Here is a 21563-nt window from a genome sequence, read left to right as displayed (position 1 = left end):
CCAGGGGGCGCCGTGGCCTCGCGCCGCCCGGGTCTCGTCGCTTCCGGGCCCCGGGCCCGCGCCGCCGTCGCCGCCATCACTGCCGGCGCGTCCCCGCCCGCCGCGCGCCGCTCGCCGCTCGGTCCGCCGCTCCCGTTACCGGGGCAACGGCGCGCCTCCTCCGTGCGGGCCGGGAGCGCCTCTCCGCGCCATTTTCAAACTGTCCCAGCGCCCGAGCCCGTGCTGGGGCGGAAGGAGCCGACGAGGAAGGCAGGCTCGAGGGCGATGCGACCGCAGACGGAGGGAGCGGCGGCCAGAGCTCGGGTGAGGGCCCCGCGGCGGCTGCAGGACCCGGCGGGTCGGCGCCGTCGCCTCCCGGGCGTCCCCGTGGCCGGGCCGGGCCGGGCCGGACCGGGCGCTGCCGGGAGGGAGGCCGCGCGGCGCGGGAGGAAGTGGGCCCGGGCGAGGCGCCGAGAGGCCCCGCAGGCTCGGCCTCCGACACCCCTTCCTCCCTCCGGGCCGGCCGCTGCCGCCGGGCGGTAGGGTGAAGGTTAAATGCCCGCGTCGTTTCGGGGCCGTACTGCTCTCTGCAAACACAGAAGCGCCCCGACGCTCGGCCCCGCACCTGGGAGGCGCCTCCGCCTCGGTCTCTGCTGCTCGAAGCGGGAGGACCGGGGGCTTAGCCGGGCCGGCCAGGCGTCCCCGGGGCGGGGGGACGGCGGACCTCCGCGCTGGCACCGCCGGCCTCGGCTTCGGGCTGTTCGCTGGCCGCGTTCAGCCGGGACACGAGGTGGGAGATGGAGCCGGCAGCCCGTGGAGAGGAAGGTCTGATACGTCTTCGCTTTTTCCTTGGGAAGATTTTCATCTTTTTCATCAGTCCTTTGTTGATTTTTTAAAAAAATTCATATTCATTTTCTCTCCCCTCCCTCCTTCCCTCCCTTCCTTCCCCCTCTCTCTTTCTCTCTCCTTTTCCTTTCCTCCCTCCCTCCTTCTCTCTTTCTCTCCCTCCTCCCCTCTCCCCTTCCTCCCCCCTTTCTTCCCCCTTCCCCCTCCCTTTCCGGGATGTGAGGAAGTATTCTTTCTCGGTAAGGTAACCACAGTTGGTACCAGACAGAGAGGACGGTCCTGGTCTGACAGGTGTATTTCTGGTGACTCCAGGAGTTCCTCTAAAACGCCCTGCATGTCAGGTCCCTTCTGTGGAAGGAACTAGGAAGCCCAAAGGGACACCTCTTGGCAGGAAAGGCCTGTGGATGGAGAAGTCGAGGAGGTGCCTGTGCTGGGCATGATGGGCGAGTGGAGGTGCAGCCAGGGCGGACCAGGACTCCAGGGCCCCGCTGCCACCTGCGCTGGGACCCGAGGGTCGGAAAGTCCCTCTCGGGGCGCGGCCTTGGCTCACCCTGGAATAGAGCGCCGCTGCCTCCTCTGCGGACCCGGTACTTGTGAGATGTCACTGTTGGCAAAGGGTGAAGTGCAGGAGCGCTGTAAAGCAGTTCTCAACCTCCCTAATGCCGCGACCCTTTAATACACTTCCTCATGTTGTGGTGACCCCCAACCATAAAATTATTTTCGTTGCTACTTCATAACTGTAATTTTGCTACTGTTATGAATCGTATTGTAAATATCTGATACGCAGGATGTATTTTCAGGGGTCGCGACCCACAGGTTGAGAACCTCTGGTTAGAGTATTAGGACCATATTTTCCTGGCAAAGGTTAGAAAAGAGCAAAGTTTCTAAAGAAGTGATCTTTTAATAACTACATTTTAGGGCAGACTGATAGAGAATAGGTCCATAAGTAGTTTAAAAGAAGGATAAAAGCGTGTATAGAGACGTGTTTATTTTTATTATCGAAGTAAAATTTACATGGTGAAACGCACAGATCTTAGGAGTACTTAATTGAAAAGCTTTGATAAATGTGTACACTCGTGTAACACTACCCCAATCAATATATTTTCATCACCCCAGAAAGTTCCCTCTTAACCCTTCGGGTCAGTCTCCACCCATCCCCATGGCCCCAGGCAACTGCTGTTCTAATTTCTGTCCACATAGTTTAATTTTACCTGTTTTTGAACTTTATGTAAATGGCATTATGCAATATATGTGGGTGGCTTCTATTGCTCAAATAATGTTATTCAAATTCATCTCTGTGGTTGATATGTATCTGTAGTTCCTTCTCTTTTATTTTTGGGTAGTACTACATTGTATAAATATATCACAGTTTATCCTGCTGTTGAAGAACATATAGTTTGTTCCATTTGGGGGCTATTATGAATAAAGCTGCTATGAATATTCTTGTAGAGTCTCTTTGTAAGTTGCTTATTTTCATTTCCTCTAGTAAATTCCTAGGAATAAGATTACGGAGTTATAGAATAGAAGTATGTTTAACTTTATAAGAAATTGCCTGATATTTTCCACAGTGATTTTATACTCTAGTCAACAGTGTAAAGATTCTAGTTCAGTGGTTCTCAACCTTGGCTGCACATTAGAATCACCTGGGAATCTTTTTAAAATCCTGATTTCTGGGCCTCATCCTCCGGAAATTCTGTTTCTTTGTTATGGGGTGGGGCCACAACATTAGTAACAAAGAAACAGAATTTCCGGAGGATGAGGCCCAGAAATCAGGATTTTAAAAAGATTCCCAGGTGATTCTAATGTGCAGCCAAGGTTGAGAACCACTGTTCTAGTTGCTTCAAATCCTTGACAACCTTTTAATTTAGCCTTTCTAGTATGGGTGAAATTGTACCTCATTGTGGTTTTAATTTGTACCAGGTGTACCGGTTAATAATGCAGATTTTGTAATAAAAGAAAACACGATAATTTCAAGAGAAACATCAAAAGTGCTTTATTCAAAGTAATGTCCTACGCTAGCTACAATCTTTCAGGTAATTTGTGGATATCGTCCCAATAGAAGTTTTCTTGTTTTGAGGCAAACCATCCAGAGACCCAATTTTCCGCTTCTTTGTACGTTTTGAAGTGCTGCTCAGAAAGTGTGTGTGCCATCGATCGGAACAAGTGGTATCTGAAGGAGCAAGGTCTGGTGAATACAGCGGGTGGGTTAATACTTCCCAGGCAAGATCTTTTAACGTGTCTTTAACTGGTTTTGAAGTGATGGTGCATTATCATAAAGCAAAATTACTTTGCCATGTCTTCTGGCACATTCTGGTCTTTTTACGATCAAAGCGTGGTTCAAATTGATTGTTTGTGGTCGGTTGCGATCAGTATTAATGGTTTCACCTGATAATACACCACACCTTCCTGATCCCACTAAATGCAGAGCATTGTCTTCTTTCTGAAGTGATTTGGCCTTGCAGTCGATGTTGATGGTTGACCTGGATCAACCCATGATTTTGTGCATTTGGGATTTTCAAAATAAATCCACTTTTCATCACCAGTCACAATTTGATGCAAAAAAGACTTTCTTTCATGCCGTTGAAACAACATTTTACTTATGACTTTTCGGTTTTCCATTTGTCTTTCGTTCAGTTGATGTGGCACCATTTTTCTTCCTTTAAAATGTTTCCCATTGCTTGTAAACGACTGGAAATTGTTTGCTGAGCAACATTTAATCTTTCTGCAAGTTGTTTTTGAATTTGACACACATCTTCATCCAATAATGCTTGAAATTGTTGGTCTTCAAACTTTTTCAGTTGACCTGGACGTTCTTTGTCTTTCACATCAAAATCATCGCTTTTAAAGCATTTAAACCAGCGTTCACAAGTATCTTGAGATGGAGCATGTTCACCATAAGCTTCCTGAAGTATACGATAACTTTTTCTTCAAAATAATGAATTAAAACTTCCCACAAATGCTCTTTTTTTGGCACGAAATTCAACATGTTTAAGTATAAAAATATCTATGATGTTAACACCTTCAGCAGATTTGACATATGAAGTTTTGAACCTTGCTGTCAATACAACAAAATAGCATACGTATCAAATTGCATATATATCAACATATGTCTAACTCCATCTATTGAAAAAAAGTCTGCATTATCAACCGGTATACCTGGAATTTCTCTGATAACTAATGGTCTTAAGCACCTTTTCATGGGATTATTCCATTCAGATATCTTCTGCAAGGTGCCTGTTAAACTCTAACCCATTCTTTTATAGGTTATTTGTCTTTATTAAGAGTCGAATTGCAAGAATTCTTTATATATTCCTTATAAAAATCCTTTTTAGATATTATGAATATTTTCTCCCACTTTGTTTGCTTTTTTGTTTTCTTCATGGAATATTTTAATGAGCAGACATTTTTAATTTGGTGAAGTACAGTTTTTCAAGTTTTTCTTTTACATTTCGCGCTTTTTAAATAGTCTTCTCTAAGGATTTTCTTCCTATCTCTGGCTCAGGAAAATATTCTTTTTTTTTTTCTTCTAGAAGCTTTATTGATTTTCACTTTTTACACAGAGGTTTATGAACAAATACTCATTTTTAAAAAATATTTTTATCGATTTCAGAGAGAAAAGGAGAGGGAGGGAGAAACATTGATTGGCTGCATCTTGCATGCCCCATCCTGGGGTCGATTCCACAACCTGAGCATATGTCCTGACCGGAATTGAACCATGACCTCCTGGTTCATAGGTTGACGCTCAACCCTGAGCCACACAGCCTGGGCCAGATACTCATTTTAATGCAGCAACAAGAATATCATAAGCATTCTACTTAAATCAATCTAAATGTTGCAGAAGTCTGCCTATCTAAAGAGGAAAAAGAATTATTTCCAATTAAAAGGAATATTTTCTTATCATGAAACAATAATAGTAACTATAATAATATAATGATGTTTCACTCTTTTCTTTTAGGACTTAAATTTTTGGAAGTGAATAAAACTAGTTTTGGAAGACAAGATGACTACAGCTGCAGAAAGAAAGTATATTAATATTAGAAAAAGATTGGATCAGTTGGGATACCGCCAGACTCTGACAGTGGAGTGTTTACCCTTGGTAGAAAAACTTTTCAGGTAAAGATGAAAATACATTTCTAAACCTGTATGAACCTTAATTTCATTTATTTGGTTTGATTGAACTTCATGCTACAGTACAGAAATTGGTAGATTTTTTAAAAGCCCTTAAATCATCCAAAGCACATCTATTTGTTGCAGATCCTGCTTCCCCATCATGAATTCAGGGTCTCCATATTGTAGAACTCCAGGAGTCACCATTTACACTATACCAGTGGTTCTCAACCTTCCTAATGCCGCGACCCTTTAATACAGTTCCTCATGTTGTGGTGACCCCCAATTTCATTGTTACAAATTGAACATAATTAAAGCATAGTGATTAATCACAAAAACAATATGTAATTATATATGTGTTTTCCGATGGTCTTATGCGACCCCTGTGAAAGGGTCATTCGACCCCCAAAGGGGTTGCGACCCACAGGTTGAGAACCGCTGCACTATACTGTCTAAAGTAAACATTTTTGAGGATTTTCCCCGTGGATAGAATTACAGACTTTTTAATGTGGTTTTCTGATATAATTGGGAGTTCTGTGTCGGCCTCACTGGTCTTTACTATTACATTAATAATGTGGTCATTTCTTTAGCAGTTACATATTACCTTATATGTGGTAATTCTTTAGCTGTTATGTATTACCTTAACTGAAGGATCCTTTGTGATTTTCTTTTCCACATGAGGTCTGTTACTGTGGTTTGAGCCTGGGGCAGGGAAATAGCTTTGGGAGCTTTTGCAATAGGACAGTGATTTTCGATGGGTGTGCCATGGCATGCACACTGGTGTGCCACAAGAATTTTTAAGACATGCAATACCTAACTATTTAGTCAGGGGCACTGATCTCTTTTCCCTTAGATTGTCAAATAAAAAATGACAACAGCCAACACAAAAATAGTGTGAATAAATCAAAATTATGCCTTCTTTTTGGTCAGGTCGGCAAAAAATAGTGTTTTTATGGTGTGCCGCAGAATTTTAGTAATTAGTTATGTGTGCCATGCGATGACAAAGTTGAAAATCGCTGCAGAAGGACTATAAGAGATGATGATGGAGAGAATGGGTGAAAAATATTTTGTGGTCTTTAGTATGGCCTTCAAAACCCTTCCTCATCTAGCCCTGCAGCTTCATCTCCCATGTATTGAACCACTTGAAGCTCCCTAAACATATGTACACTCTCACCCATGGTCTCTCCATATGCTGTTCTATCTGCCTGTAAAGTCTCTCTCTCCTCTCTGTCCCCTTGCCCTTGTGCTTAGTTAGCTATATAGTCTGCTGGACTCTATCATGTCTCTTACATGCCACCATAACTACTTATTATTACTGGAAACTTCCATTTGACTTATCTTTAGAATTCAAACTCTATACCTACGAGACCAGAGACTATACCTAGGACAGGCTGAATACATAATTGGCACTGAAGTATTTGTTGAGTTTATCACATCTATAATAATAAAAGGATAATATGCTAATTAGACCGGATGTCTTCCAGACATCATTCCAGACGTCCTTCCTGACAAAGCCGGTGCCAGAGGGAAGCCAGCCTGGGTCCCGGGTGCCTGCTGGTGGCTGGAGGAGGGAAGCCTGGGTCCTGGGTGCCAGAGGGAAGCCGGTGCTGGCAGCCAGGGGAAGGAAGGCCTACTCTTGCACAAATTTTCATGCATTGGGCCTCTAGTAGTAGTATAACTTTCTGATAAACTGTCAGTAGAATATAAGCTCCATGGCAGTGGGTTCTTTATTGCTTTCCCTGCTCAATAAGTATTGTTGGGAGTAAATATTCCACTAGTCTATGTTCTTTGAGGTAAGGAACTGAATCTTATTTATTGTGTACCTTGCACTTAGCATGTAGCAGGTACTCAATAAATATTTGCTGAAAAAACAAGTAAGTTTCACAGATTCCACAGGATCAGGTGACTAATTGGGCATGGGGGAAATGAGCAAGAGGGGAGATTCAAAGATAATTCTAATTATGTGTATACTAGAGGCCCGGTGCATGAGTTCGTGCACCAGTGGGGTCCCTCGTCCTGGCCTGTGGGGATCGGGCTGAACCAGCTCTCCAACATCCCCTGAGGGGTCCTGGATTGCGAGAGGGTGCAGGCCAGGCCGAGGGACCCCAACTGTGCATATGCGGGCCAGGGAGGGACCGCAGGAGGGGCTCTAGGGTGGTCCAGCCCATCTCGCCTGGTCCCAATCGGCTGGACTCCAGCAGCAAGGTAACCTACCAGTTGGAGCGTCTGACCCTGGTCAGTGCACATCATAGCGACTGGTCAAATGGTCGAATTAACAGTCAGACACTTAGCATATTAGGCTTTTATTATATAGGACGAGAGGCCCGATGCACGAAATTCGTGCAAGAGTAGACCTTTCTCCCGGCTGCCAGCACCGGCTTCCCTTTGGCACCTGGGACCCGGGCTTCCCTCACAGCCCCAGCTTCATCTGGTCTAATAAGCATATTATGCTTTTATTATTATAGATAATTTATAACTTAATCTTGTTTTGAGAAATTTATTAATGCTTCATAGTACCTTGAAAGACTCCTAAGTGTTTGTTTTTATATTTGAATTCACTTGGCATTTAACATATTTAAGCCTTTTATAATTATACTAGAGGCCCAGTGCACAAAAATTTGTGCACTGGGGGGGGGGGGGGGGTAAGGGAGGGGTCCCACAGCCCGGCCTGTGCCCTCTCGCAGTCTGGGACCCCTCAGGAGATAACGACCTGCTGGCTTAGGCCTCCTCCCGGGTGGCAGAGGGCAGGCCCAATCCCTAGGTGCAGCCCCTGGCCGGGCTCAGAGCAGGGCCGATTGGGGAGTTGGGGCGCTGCCCCCTGTCATGCACAGAGCAGGGCGGATTGGGAGGTTGCGATGCCACCTTCAGTCACGCTCAGGGTAGGGCCGATTGGGGGGTTGGGGCACCGCCCCCTGTCACACTCAAGGCAGGGTCGATGGGGAGGTTGCAGCGCCACCCCCTGTCACGCACAGAGCAGGGCCAATCAGGGGGTTGGGCGCTGCCCCCTGTCATGCACAGAGCAGGGCCCATCAGGGGGTTGGGGAGCTTCCCCCCTGTCACACACAGAGCAGGGCCCATCAGGGGGTTGGGGAGCTCCCCCCTGTCACGCACAGAGCAAGGTCGATCAGGGGGTTGAGGAGCTCCCCCCTGTCACTCACAGAGTAGGGCCGATAGGGGAGTTAGGGCACCGCCCCCTGTCACACACAGAGCAGGGCAGATCAGGGGGTTGGGGGGCCGCCACTGTCACACTCAGGGCAGGGCCAATGGGGAGGTTATGGCTCTACCCCATCACACACAGAGCAGGGCCCGTGGGGGCGGGGAGGTTGGGGCGCTGCCCTCTATCACCCACAGAGCAGGGCTGATCAGGGTGTTGGGGCACCGCCACTGTCACACTCAGGGCAGGGCCGATGGGGAGGTTATGGCTCTACCCTGTCACACACAGAGCAGGGCCTGTGTGTGTGTGTGGGGGGGGGGGAGGGGGGTTGGGGCGCCGCACCCTGTCACAGAGCAGGGCCGATCAGGGGGTTGGGACGCCGCACCCTGTCATACACAGAGTCGCAGGGCGATCAGGGGGTTTGGGCGCTGCCCCCTGTCACACTGATCCGGTGCCAGGAGGCCTCGAGGCTCCGCTGAGCGCGGTGCTGGGAGGCATATTACCCTTTTACTATATAGGATAGAGGCCTGGGGGCCAGCTGGTTTGCCCTGAAGGGTGTCCTGGATCAGGGTGGGGGTCCCCACTGGGATGCCTGGCCAGCCTGGATGAGGGGATGATGGCTGTTTGCAGCTGGTCACACACCCTTCAGGGTGGGGATCCCCACTGGGGTGCCTGGCCAGTCTGGGTGAGGGGCTGAGGGCTGCTTTCAGGCTGGTGGTTGTTGACTGAAGCTCCCAACTGCTCTTTTTTTTTTCTCTTTCTTTATTTTATTCTGGGCCAGCTTTAACTCTGGCTCTAGCTCTGAGGCTTCCGCTGGTTTGTTTGCGTTCTATAATCGAAACAATGTATAACTCCAGCTCCGAGATCCTGGGGTTTTGTTTAGCTTCTATATTTGTTACAAAGTTTCAAACTGCCAGCTCAGAGGCCAGCAGCGCAGGCGGGGACGTTGGAGTCCTCCTTCACTGCAGCAAGCAAGCCTCATGTTCGCTTCCAGCTGCATGGCTGCCGACCGCCATCTTGGCTGACAGTTAATTTGCATATACTCACTGATTAGCCAATGAAAAGGGTAGCGGTCGTACGCTAATTACCATGTTTCTCTTTTATTAGTGTAGACTAGAGGCCTGGGGATCCGTCAGCCCGGCCTGCCCCTTCTCACAGTTTGGGAGCCCTCAGGGGAGCGGGCCTAAACCGCAGTCTAGCCTTCCTCTGCCGGAGGTGACCGGCTGATCAGGGAAAGACACTGCTCCAATCACCCCCTTGCTGCTGCTGCCTCTGGCCTCCCTATGCAGGAGGCGATCCAGCGATTAGGGGAAGGCAACGCCCCCATCACACCTCTGCTACTGCCACTGCCAGCTGTGAGGCTGCCTGAGCCTCGCCTGGCCCTCATTGCCTGAGCTTGGGGCCCTCACAGCAGCCATCGGCGGCTTGCCTGAGCCTGGGGCCAGCCCTGGGCAAGCGGCAGCCGCCATCGCATCCCCGATGCTGCAAGTCCCCACCCACCTGCGCCTGCTGAGCACGCAGCCTGCTGATCGGTCGTTAGTGTGACAGTGTCCCGACCAATTTCCATATTACCCTATTTTTAGATATTAGAAAGTTAATAGAATGTTTCCTTGTATTTACATTTTCTATTCTTTAATTCTAGTGACCTGGTTCATACAACAGAAAGTCTTAGGAAATCAAAATTATCTGCTGTGAAAGCTGAAAAAGAAAGTGCCAATTTTGATTTTGCTTTGGAACCTTACAAACTTGAAAATGCAAAATTGAGCAGGGAAAATAATGAATTATACCTGGAATTAATGAAACTGAGAGAACAATCGGCCCAACACATTAAAGGTAAAATTTCGTGATTTTTTTCTTTTAATGCCATATTTTTGTCCCCTTTCATTTTATGTGTAGGAAAGGCTAGTCTAATTTTAAAACTATTAATTAGACAATGTGGTGGTCCTCTTGTAACAGCTCTTGAAATTCTGTAGGGTTTGTTGAAGAGTTCCTGAGAAGTAAAATAAATTTTCATTCCATATCTGTATTTGTCTATACTATAACTGGATTAAACTTTTACATTTACAATTGCTAGAGAAAAGGTTAACTGCTGGAACTGAGGGAATGCTCTTGAAACAACTTTTGTTTTCCCTATACTGAAATTAAGAGAATTAAAGTAAGTTAAAAGCAATACATCATTCTGATTCTTTAATACTCCGTTTTTGAGCTAGAAGGTACAATAAAATGATTTCAAAAGTACTAGGCAAAGAGTAATTATATGGCTCTATTACTATAAACCATCGGTTCTCAATCTGTGGGTCGCGACCCCTTTGGCAGTCGAACAACCCTTTTACAGGGGTCGCCTAAGACCATCCTGCATATCAGATATTTACATTACGATTCATAACAGTAGCAACATTACAGTTATGAAGTAGCAACGAAAATAATTTTATGGTTGGGTCACAACATGAGGAACTGTATTTAAAGGGCCAGAAGGTTGAGAACCACTGCTATAAACTCTACATTCACTTGAAAGCCCTGTCCAAAACCTGGCATGAATTAATAATTTCTTAGTTTGATATCCAATTTACAGGGTCAAAAGCCATGGTGAATATTACAGCAGAAGAAAAATATGATTCCCTCTTGTGCTTCATGACTTATTTGCAGTTTTGTTAATAGTAGAAAAGGTAGTAGGCTTTCAAACAAACCATGCATAAGAATTAGGTAGAGCCTTTCAAATTGGGGTCTTTTTGTATTTTGTGAAGTGGAAGAACTTCATAGATTTCTTGATCTGTAAAATAGTCTTTGAATCTTTTAAGAGTTGAAAACTACATTGAAGGAAAGTACACGTGAAACTGCTGATCTGAAATTTCTAAATAACCAGTATGTTCATAAACTCAAACTTTTGGAGAAAGAGAGCAAAGCTAAGAATGAAAAAATTCAACAACTTCAAGAGAAGAATTTGCATGCTGTTGTACAGACTCCAGGTATATCAGTTCCTTCTCTAAACAATTTTTTTACATCTAATGTTTTAAAGACAGTTAAACTATTAACTGAAATAGGACTTTGGGTTTTCATGCTTAGACTTTAGTATTTGAAAAGATATATTTGGATAGTCACATAAACTTTTTGATTTACTTCTGAATATCCAGATAGTATTTCTTACATGTGCTTATAAACTTGTAATATCTTCTTAGCTGTAAGAAGTCTAACTTTAATGCCCAGAGTTTTATTTCCTTAATCTCTGTTTTAAATTCTCTTTCTTATTATTGTTATCCTATATAATAACAGCCTAATATGTCGTCCAGTCGTCCGTTTAACCAATTAAAGCATAATATGCTAATGATATGCTAAGGCTGCTCAACTGCTCGCTGTGACGTGCACTGACCACCAGGGGGCAGATGCTCCAACCTGTAGGTTAGCTTGCTGCTGGGGTCTGGCCGATCAGGACTGAGCAAGATGGGCCAGACACGCCCTGGAGCCCTCCTGTGGTCCGTCCCTCTCTGGCCAACTTCCCGCGTCCCTCCCTGGCCCCGATTGTGCGCTGGTGGGGTTTCTCAGCCTGGCCTGTGCCCTCTCATTATCCGGGACCTTTCAGGGGATGTCGGAGAGCCGATTTCGGCTCGATCCTGCAGGCCAGGCCGAGGGACCCCACTGGTGCACAAATTCATGCACCAGGCCTCTAGTTTTAGTTATAAAAGTGATCCATACTTAAAATATTTGGAAAAGATATACTTTCTTAGTTTATTTTATTATTTTTACCTTTATGCTCAGTTCTTGAGCAAGAGAAAAGATGATGATGGGTCATATCCAAGCTGATGGTTGTCCAGGCATAAGGTTGGTGGAAGAATGTCCTGTACTAATGATAAGGTCATTGAGATGTCTGAACCATGGGATCAAGATTATGGGAGTAAATGAGACGTAGAAAAGTGCAGGAGTATGAGACTAGGTAGAGATTGAGAAATTAAAGAGCATGGGTGGACCAATAGTAACTTGGTCAGATGAAGATCATGATCAGAAGGGAGTTGAAGATCAAAAGCTAGTATAGTTCCAAGTAGAGATAGAGTCCAAGCGCAGTCATGTTGTTATGTACTTGAAACTAAGTGAAGAAACTCATGAGAGTTGACAGATTAGGAATTGAGAGGCTCGGGTGGGGAAGAATCAGTGGAGCTCAAGGTGGCAGGAAATGAGAGGCAGACTGAGCCAATGGCAGAAAATTGGGGAAAAGTGGGAAAGATCTCAGAAATAACTGAAAGATTGAGAAAAAAAGAGGATAATCTGGTCAGATTTAAGAGAGATTCAGGGATGTGATCTCTAGAATTTAGTAACTGCATATGGTAGACTTGGAAGGTAAGGGGAATGCTCAGATTTCTGTTTCAAGTGACTCAGTGGGTGGATAATGGTACTATTTCTCAAGCTAGGGAATGTGGGAGGTGGGGGCAGAAATCCACCTTTGGATATGTTGAGGGTGTTACATGGGACAATCACATTGAGATTTCCAGTACACAGTAGGGTATGTAGATCTGTTCTTAGAAGTGTGATCCCAGATGGAGATTCAAGTTGGGAGTCATTGGAGTATCTTGGAAATTAAAGCTGTGGAATTATCTAGTGAGATTGTATAGTTCGGGAAGAGAGGAGAACCAAAGACAGACTCTAGAGAAGTTCTTATTTAAGGCACTTAGGGAAGAAGAAGGTTATGAAAGAAATTGAGGCGCAATCAAGAAAGGAAATCAGTAGATACGGGAAGAAGAAAATGGTTTGTCTTGTTTAGGTGTGTAACTACAAGCAGGTTGTTTAAATACTTTTGACTCAGTTGCTTCATTCTCAGAACGAGAGATATAAGAGAATACCAAATTTGTTAGGATTCTCAGAAAGACATAGTTGTGTTTTCATGAGGATCAGTGAGTTTTTAAGTACATGTATAATCTTAGCTAGATGCTGAAAAAGATAAATTATCCATGTGGTTTGCACTAAAATAGGATATCATCATATCTATTAAAAGAGAAACATGCAAATTGACCACACCTCCGCTGCACCCCCACAAGCCATGCCCACTAGCCAATCAGAGCGACTATGCAAATTAACCCAACCAAGATGGCAGCCGGCAGCCACAGAGCTGGAACCAGCAGGAGGCTTGGGTTGCCCCAGTGATGGAGGAAGCCAAGCTTCCCGCCGGCCCTGGCCAGCCGTTGCCTCCGCTCAAGGCTACAAAGTTTCAGTTATAGAAGACAAATAAATCCCAGATACCTGCTTCCAGCCCGCCTGGCCTCCACTCAGAGGTGCTGAAAAAAACAAAAAAGAAATAAAAAAAGGAGAGTCTGGGAGCTTGGGTCGCTGGTGGGGGAGGGGGGGCGCTTCGCCAACCTGCAAATAGCCATCAGCCCCTCAACCAGGCTGGCCAGGCACCCCAGCGGGACCCCCCACCATGAAGGGGCTGTGGCCAACCTGCAAACAGCCATCATCCCCTCACCCAGGCTGGCCAGTCACCCCAGCGGGGACCCCCACCCTGAAGGGGCTGTGGCCAGCCTGCAAACAGCCTTCAGCCCCTCACCCAGGCTGGCCAGACACCCCAGCAGGACCTCCACCCTGACCCAGGACACCCTTCAGGGCAAACTAGCCGGCCCCGACCCGTGCACCAGGCCTCTATTCTATATAATAAAAGGGTAATATGCAAACTGACCCTAACAGCAGAACAACTGGGAATGACTGGTCACTATGACACACACTGACCACCAGGGGCCAGACGCTCAATGCAGGAGCTGCCCCCTGGTGGTCAGTGTGCTCCCACAGGGGGAGCTCTGCTCAGCCACAAGCCAGGCTGATGGCTGCCAGCACAGCAGTGGTGGCGGGAGCCTCTCCCACCTCCTTAGCAGCTTAGGCCTGCTCCCCACTGGCAAGTGGACATCCCCCGAGGGCTCCCGGGCTGCCAGAGGGATGTCTGGCTGCCAGTTTAGGCCTGATCCTCTGGAGAGCGGGCCTAAGTCAGCAGGTGGACTTAGGCCTGAGGGGTCCCAGACTGTGAGAGGGCACAGGCCGGGCTGAGGGGAATCCCCCCCTTCCCTCCCCCAGCGCACAAATTTTTGTGCACTGGGCCTCTAGTATTTAATGATAAAAAGAAATTACTCCCTGCTATTTTTAAAGATAAGTAGTAAAACATTCCCTACTAATTCAGGTTACAGCATGATTTTATATTACAGTTGACATTCCATTATATACTAATTTTACTACTTAAAATTTCAGTTATCTGCTCTTTTGGCATTGCTTAATATGCATGTGTATTAAGGCAATTCTCACTGTCTTAAACTCCTTGTTTGACAGGTTTCTGTTGGTGGTAACTTCTTGAGCTCACATAAATGCCACAAGACACACTCAAGTTTTAATCTTGCCAATATCTGGTCCCCATTTACTGGAGGAATAGATTAAATCTGGGCACACATGCCAAGTGTGCAGAATATAAAACTTGTTTTATAACCATATCTGTTGAGGTTGTCAGGAAGGCATCATTTAAAGATCAGGGTGGGTATTTATGTATGGGGGAGAAAATATTTTATCCATATATATGATGTGCTAGAGACATACTGTATAACAAAAAGGTCAACCTTCTGGAATATTTAATTCTAAGACAGTAGTTTGTTTGTTTTTAATTTTTTTTGGAAATATACATTTGTTTTCTTTAGGCGGCAAGAAAAGAAGTATTGCTTTTAGACGCCAGCGAATGCAAATTGACCAACCAGTCCCTCCCTCTGAAGTCAGTTCCTATCCAGTTCCTCAGCCAGATGACCCTTACATTGCAGACCTTCTACAAGTGGCTGATAACAGGTGATTAAAGAATTTCTTGTTGGCTTTAGTTAATTGACAACTTAACTGTACATTTTTTGACAGTGGGGCTTTTGTTTCATTAACTATTGTATCTCCAGTGCCTAGCCCAGAGCTTTGCATAAGCACTCGATAAATACTTTCTGAATGTATTCTGAATATAGAATTTTTTTATTCGTTTTGTACCTTTGATATCAGATAGATCATATGCCTGCTGTTTCTGTCCATATTTGCTTTAAAACTGTTTGGTGCCATTTAGAATCTATTTCAGTAGAGTTGCTTTGACATTTGGTTTCATCAATCAAAGTAAAGTGACTTCAGATTTATGTCAAATGCTGATGGACATGGATAGATTTGTAATTGGCTTTGAAATTCTTGCTTCAAAATTCTTGCCTCATGATTCTTTAGTTCTATATGTTTGCATTTGCTTAAATTGGAATTAGGTATACATTTCGTTTTAACTAAGCTTTCTAGGAAAGGCACGATGTAAGTGTTCTAAGGATGTAAAAATGAGTAAGAAGGGGGTTGCTGCTTTTGAGAAGCTCACAATCTGGCAGTGAAGATGAGACAAGAGAAATACACAAAATGCCATTAAGAAAATTATGGGGCCTGGCCGGTGTGGCTCAGTGATTGAGCATTGACCTACAAACCAGGAGGTCATGCACATGCCTGGGTTGTGGTCGGTCCCCAGTGGGGGCATGCAGGAGGCAGCCGATTGATGAGTCTCTCTCATCCTTAATGTTTCTCTCCCTCTCCTCTCTCATCCTTCTCTCTGAAAGCAATAAAAACTTTTTTTTTTAAGAAAACTATGAGCGGTTCAAAGGAGCAAGAGAGCACTAGTTGACAGCTTCTATGGTCATAGCTGGAGAAACATATTAAAATATGGAATACATCAATAGAAATAGTGCAGATAACTTTTATTTATTTTTTATTATTTTAGCCTTATCTGAGGATATGTTTATTGATTTTAAAGAGGAACGAAGGGAAAGAGAAAGACAGAAACATATCAATATGAGAGAGAAACAACAATCGGTTGCCTCCCATTTGTGCCCTGGCCAGGAATTGACCTGCAACCTAGGTATGTGCCCTGACCGGGAATCAAACCCACAACTTATGGTGTACGGAATGCACTCCACTCAACTGACACCTGGCCAGGGCTAGTGCAGATTACTTTTAATTTCGTGGATTATGCAGAGAATATGGGACAATTTTTCCATTTTATTAATATCAATATAACAACCTAGAAAGGTAACTGTGGTTAAGGTACTCAATTAGGATCTTTTAGCTCAGTTATTTTCACACAATGTTATGTACCTGTATTTATACAGTTATCTGACCTTAATTGTGAAATATTTTGTGTGTTTGTTAGAGTTATAATCTAGGGCTTCTTAAACAATGTTAGTATTATTTAAGGAGGGTTTCTGACTTTACCTTTCTCTTTATCATTTTTCTTTTCTATTAAACCATCATAGGTAGCATTAGTCTCTTGATTATCTTGTTTTAATTTGCACATGCAAATTGTGTTTGCATTCAGTCATTTGTGCATTTTTTGAGTGCAGTTGCATATGTACTCTTCTCCTAAGCCTAGATGAGTAGAAAATGTGGTTCCAGTAATAGCAGGGATGAGTTGTGTCCAGCCTTACTCACTCCACCCCATGGATACTCTTTCTTAAAGCAGACCTGGTTTCAGGCTTTATCTTTCCAGTAGGAGCGTAGTTGTGCCATTTATATATTAACTAGAGGCCCGATGCATGAAATTCATGCACTGAGGACGGGGGGGGCGTCCCTCAGCCCGGCTTGTGCCCTCTCGCAGTCCGGGAGCCCCACAATCGATCATCCCAAAGAGGTAGGCCCTGCCCACCCAGTTGGGGCTCTGCGATGAATCACCCCCACAGAGGTAGGCCCACCCGCCCACCCGCTGCAGCCTGCCCATCGGTGGCCTGGGCCTCCCTCTGCGGGGCGATCATGGGGCAATGATGGGGCCCCCTAACCAATAACATTGCACCACCTTGGCTGGCCTGGTGCCAATGGGTGTCATAGTGTGGTCATCTGGAAGGTTGTGCCGCTATTCAGAAGGTTGTTCTGCTATTTGGCCGTTCGGTCGATGTGCATATTACACTTTTATTATTATAGTTGCTTGGAAAGGCTCGATGTAGTACAAATACATTTGGGCAATTGTATAATTCAGGTGATTTGGACAAATGTTGATTCTGTTAGAATTAATAGGTTCCAGAAAAGAGTGCTGTAATTACTTAGGAAATTGTAATATATATCAATATTTTTCTTCTCTCCAGGATTATAGGATAGTTTATTAGAAAATACAGGATCAGTTAGGATCTGAAAACCTGTTTAAGGCCCTTATTTCACTTAATATTATGAGTTTTGGACTTTACCCTCAATTTCCTGAACTTAAGAATTAGCAGCAACATCTCAAAGAGTTGTCCTAAGGATCAAAATGCAATAGTAGGTCTTTTATTGTGTAATGTATCTGAATTTCAAATTATTTACCACTCAGTTCTTTATCATTCTTATAAAATTAACTCTGAAAGATGATATATTCCATTTATGCATAACACAACACTTCCTAATTCATTGAGAAACAAAAAGTAGAGAGTTTATAAAAGAATGTGTCTAGTTTCATTTCTTGTTATTTTGTATTACTTAACAAAAGTATATTGGCATTAGTTATGAATGTGTTTCAGAATTCAAGAACTTCAACAGGAAGTCCATCAGTTACAAGAAAAATTAGCAATGATGGAAAGTGGACTGAGAGATTACAGCAAGCAGGTAAGATTTTAATTTATTTATATAGTAGGGATTGAGAGCATATACTTTTATTATAAATATATTTGGGTTGTATTTGATACTACTGATAATTGAGTTTTTATATGGTCTTTATATTTTTCATCAATTTGTTAATAGCTGGAGTGGGTTAGATGCTTTTAGAGCAATTCTACTCCATTTCACTTCATTATGCATTTAGGTGAATAGTAGTTTTTTGTTTTGTTATTTTGTTTTTCTTTTAGGTGAATCATCAACTTCCCCAAATGTAATTTTATGACCATGTTACTATTTTCATCTCAGGAGATAGTTTTTTAAAGTATGCTATGCTTTTTAATGATCTTTTAATTTGTTTTTTTTACTCTAAACATACAGATTTTGTCATTTTGAACATATCTCTTTGAAAGTTACTCTTCTATTACCATATATTTTGTGTGTTTTTTCTATAAGTAATAGTATCTCATAAAACAGTTTTCTGAAGAAGTGGGGGAATTATTATGGAGTTAGATCAGGACCATACAACTTTTGTTCTTTCATACTTCCTGTTGGTGTCTTGACTAAATTCTGATTTAGGTAATTACAGACTTTCTTCCTTAATATGCTTACTGAAGTTTGAATTGGGTAACACTTTTTTAATTTTTGGCATTTTTTTGGAGTGATGTGACCTGTACATGCAAATATAGATTTAACTTGTGTTGTTATAACTCTTACTTTCATAAAGTACTTTGAAGATTAAGTGGATTAAAATGGAGTTTAAAGAAAAGGGATTATAGTAATGTCAGACAAAAAACTTTATGGGAGATGTTGGAAATATCAAATATGCACATGAGTTGAATATTATTGATATTTTTCAACCTATAATCACATTTTCATTATGTTTTTTCAAAGTACTTTATGAACATAAACCCACTAGTCTTCACCATCTCTGTGAAGTAGCTGAGGTATTTGGAGAAAATAGCCTAACCATACTGATGGAAACCACTAGTTTATTGTGGTTATCAATCTTAGCTTGCCTTATTATTATCTTTTTTTTGCTTGAGTTTTGTTTTACTCAGCATAAAGTCTAAATTTTGCTGTTCTCTCAAACTCTTTCCACAACCTATAATTCTCCTCACTATATCACCGTGTTTCAACTTCCTATATCTACTAGTAACTTTAAAATTAGCAGTATTCATACTTAGACTCTCAAGACTTCATGCACGTAGAATAATGTTCTTCCAGTTTAAGGGTTAGTCTATCTCCCTGTTTTTGGTCCCATTTCCTCTCTTTTCCTTAAGACCTTGCTTTAACTGATTATTTTTTCTTTACCAAACACTTATATGACCACTTTATAATGATTAATTTCTTAATAGTCATATGAGAAGGTGCTATGATAGTCATCACTACCATCCCTTAAAAAAATCTAACTACTCTCCATCTTGCTAATGCCTTATTCTTCTCCCTCATGCAAGCTTCTCTAAAGCATCTTACTCTTCTATGTCCACTTCTTTACTTCCTGCTCACTCTTTAACCTGTTGCAGTCTGGCTTCTGCCCCCCACCGCATAAATTGGTCTGCTTAATGACACCAGTGACATTGCTAGATCCAAGGGACACTTTTAGTCTTTATTTTCTTGACCCACTCTGTAGTATTTGCATTATTGATAATTTCTCGTTGAAACTCTTCTATGACTTCATTTTGTTTTTTAACCTCTTATAATTTTTTCTTTGCTTTTTTCCTCTGCCCATTCCCTGAAATATTACTGTTTTCCAGGATTCTATCTTTGACCCCTCCTCCTGTCCCTGTATGTTTTCTCAGATGGTCTCATGTTGATTTAAAATATTGTCTGTATGTTGATGACACCCCCAAATTCTTTCAGGCTTCAACCTGTCTTCTGAGCTTCAGACCCATATACCCAACTTAACACTGGGCATTGCCAGTTGGATAAAGACTCTTCATACTCACATGCCTGGTCCTGAACTTATTATTTGCCTCAAATCTCTTTTTCCTCCTATGTTTCCTACTTTGGTTGGTAGCCTCACCATCTGCCCAAGTCAACATTCTGTAGTCTTTCTAGATCATGTTCTGTTCCCTTCACATACCACTCATCAAGTTTTATCAGTTCTCCTGCCTAAGCACTCCTTAAATTTATTTGTTCTGATCTACCCTATTCCACTTTTTTATTTTAGACCTTAATCATCTCTCATCCGTTCTTATAGTAGGTTTCTCTGCCTCTGGCTTTGCTTTATTCTTATCAAATTCATCCTTTAGTCCAGAGTAATCTTTCTCCTTGGCTAAGTATTCAATGTTTATCATAATTAGTTCCTGCCTAATTCTTTGGACTCATCTCCAATCATTAGTTTTCTTGTATATTACAATCCAGTCACACTGAGCCATTTCTACTCCCTCCAACATACTATGTTGTTTTATGCTTCTGTGTCACTGACTGGAACATACACTCCTCCTCTTCATAGCATCATTTATTATTACCATTTGAGCATATTTATTTCATAAGACCTGCTCTGATTTCTATAGGTATGTGCATATCATGAAGAATAAATAAATTTATTCCCTTAACTACTTTGGAGCCATATACCTATTTCCTTTATTCTACCATTAAACAACAAATTCCACAGCAATTAATTGGTTCACTTGCTAGTGTTCCTTGTAAAGCTGCGTTCCTGTAAGTCAGGGATCATGTTTTATTTATCTTTCTATACCTAGAACTGTGCTCAATAATGGGTGAATTGAGTGCTTAGTTTTTAATTTTTTTTTTTAAACCAGTGCTTGAAAGTGTGTGGGTTTTTCCAGATTCTTGCATGTAAGTGTGAATTCATAATTACTAGTGATCTTTTTTTAATTATAAATTTGTTTTCTAAATGATAGATAATTAATTAAATTCACACAAGTTTCCTGTCCTTTTTGATACTGAGTTTCAGCAGCAATTCATTTTTATTTGTGTTTTATATTCCTTTGTTTATTCTACATTATTCCACCAGGCACTGAAGTAGTTCAGACTCAGTTTCACTGCTCGACAATTTCCTTTTATATAAACACTGCCTAATTTTAGAGAAGAGTAAACACCAAAAACTCAATTAGGAAGAATCTATTCAATAGAAATATTTACAAAAGCTATGTTGACAATTCTTATGTTGACATTATCTGTGTTTTTTATTTTTGTTCTACATATATGTATTTCATATCTCATAAAGTGTGGGTACATATATGAATGTTATTCTCTTTTACACACTGTTCAACATAAGAAAAATGGAAATATAGCCAAAAAAATGTTTATTCAGTGTTAATCATTTTGGGTCAAAACAAGATTTTTAAAAATGATGTCATGACTTTGTCTTCAGATTGAATTAAGAGAAAGAGAGATAGAACGACTGTCCAATGCATTGGACGGTGGCTGCTCCTCTGATATCCTCTCTCTGGAGACTAAAAATAAAACCAACGAAAAGATTATTGCTCATTTAAATATTCAGGTAATGATTTTTATCATTATTTTACTGAGTGTATAAATTCCTAACTGTTTATAATGGTCCACGGGTTTGTAGAAGTGACAGTATTGTTCACTGAAGTATTATTTACAGTGGGAAATTTTTGTCAGAGCCAGAGTATTCAGATAAAGGGGGCAGCTATTGAAAAACCATATTTGTAAAGAATATTTAATGAGGCAGGAATATATATACACCATAATGTTAAGTATTTAAAAGAAGAGAATAAACTGTAGATATAATGTGATCTTTAATTTGCTTTTAAAAACTGTATATATGAACTCAGAGAGGGAAAACACTGGAAGAAAAGAAACCAAAATATACTAACATTTTATCTTTGTGTAATGGGATAGTCTTCTTTATGATACTCTTTATTTTAAAAAATTTTATGACTATATATTTCTTTTATGATGTAGAAAAGAG

The 21563-nt window shown here is 42.5% G+C and overlaps 1 protein-coding gene across 3 annotated transcripts in view; it reads left to right on the top strand.

Annotated features, from left to right (window-relative positions):
* The first annotated feature begins 200 nt into the window (after positions 1-200).
* CEP135 (centrosomal protein 135) overlaps positions 201-21563 on the top strand; it is an 80565-nt gene continuing 59202 nt past the window's right edge. For all 3 annotated transcript variants that reach the window (XM_070396308.1, XM_070396325.1, XM_070396315.1), the window contains exons 1-7: positions 201-303; positions 4781-4938; positions 9729-9919; positions 10885-11052; positions 14743-14884; positions 17584-17668; positions 21000-21128. In XM_070396308.1, coding sequence (XP_070252409.1) covers positions 4826-4938; positions 9729-9919; positions 10885-11052; positions 14743-14884; positions 17584-17668; positions 21000-21128 — 828 coding nt within the window. In that variant the 5' untranslated portion in view covers positions 201-303; positions 4781-4825. The remainder of the gene's footprint in view (positions 304-4780; positions 4939-9728; positions 9920-10884; positions 11053-14742; positions 14885-17583; positions 17669-20999; positions 21129-21563) is intronic.

This window comes from Myotis yumanensis, unplaced genomic scaffold (assembly GCF_028538775.1).
Source record: "Myotis yumanensis isolate MYYU_CA2020_CCGP unplaced genomic scaffold, mMyoYum1.0.hap1 SCAF_1, whole genome shotgun sequence".
Lineage (NCBI taxonomy): Eukaryota > Metazoa > Chordata > Mammalia > Chiroptera > Vespertilionidae > Myotis > Myotis yumanensis.
This window is presented reverse-complemented; position numbering and strand designations above follow the sequence as displayed.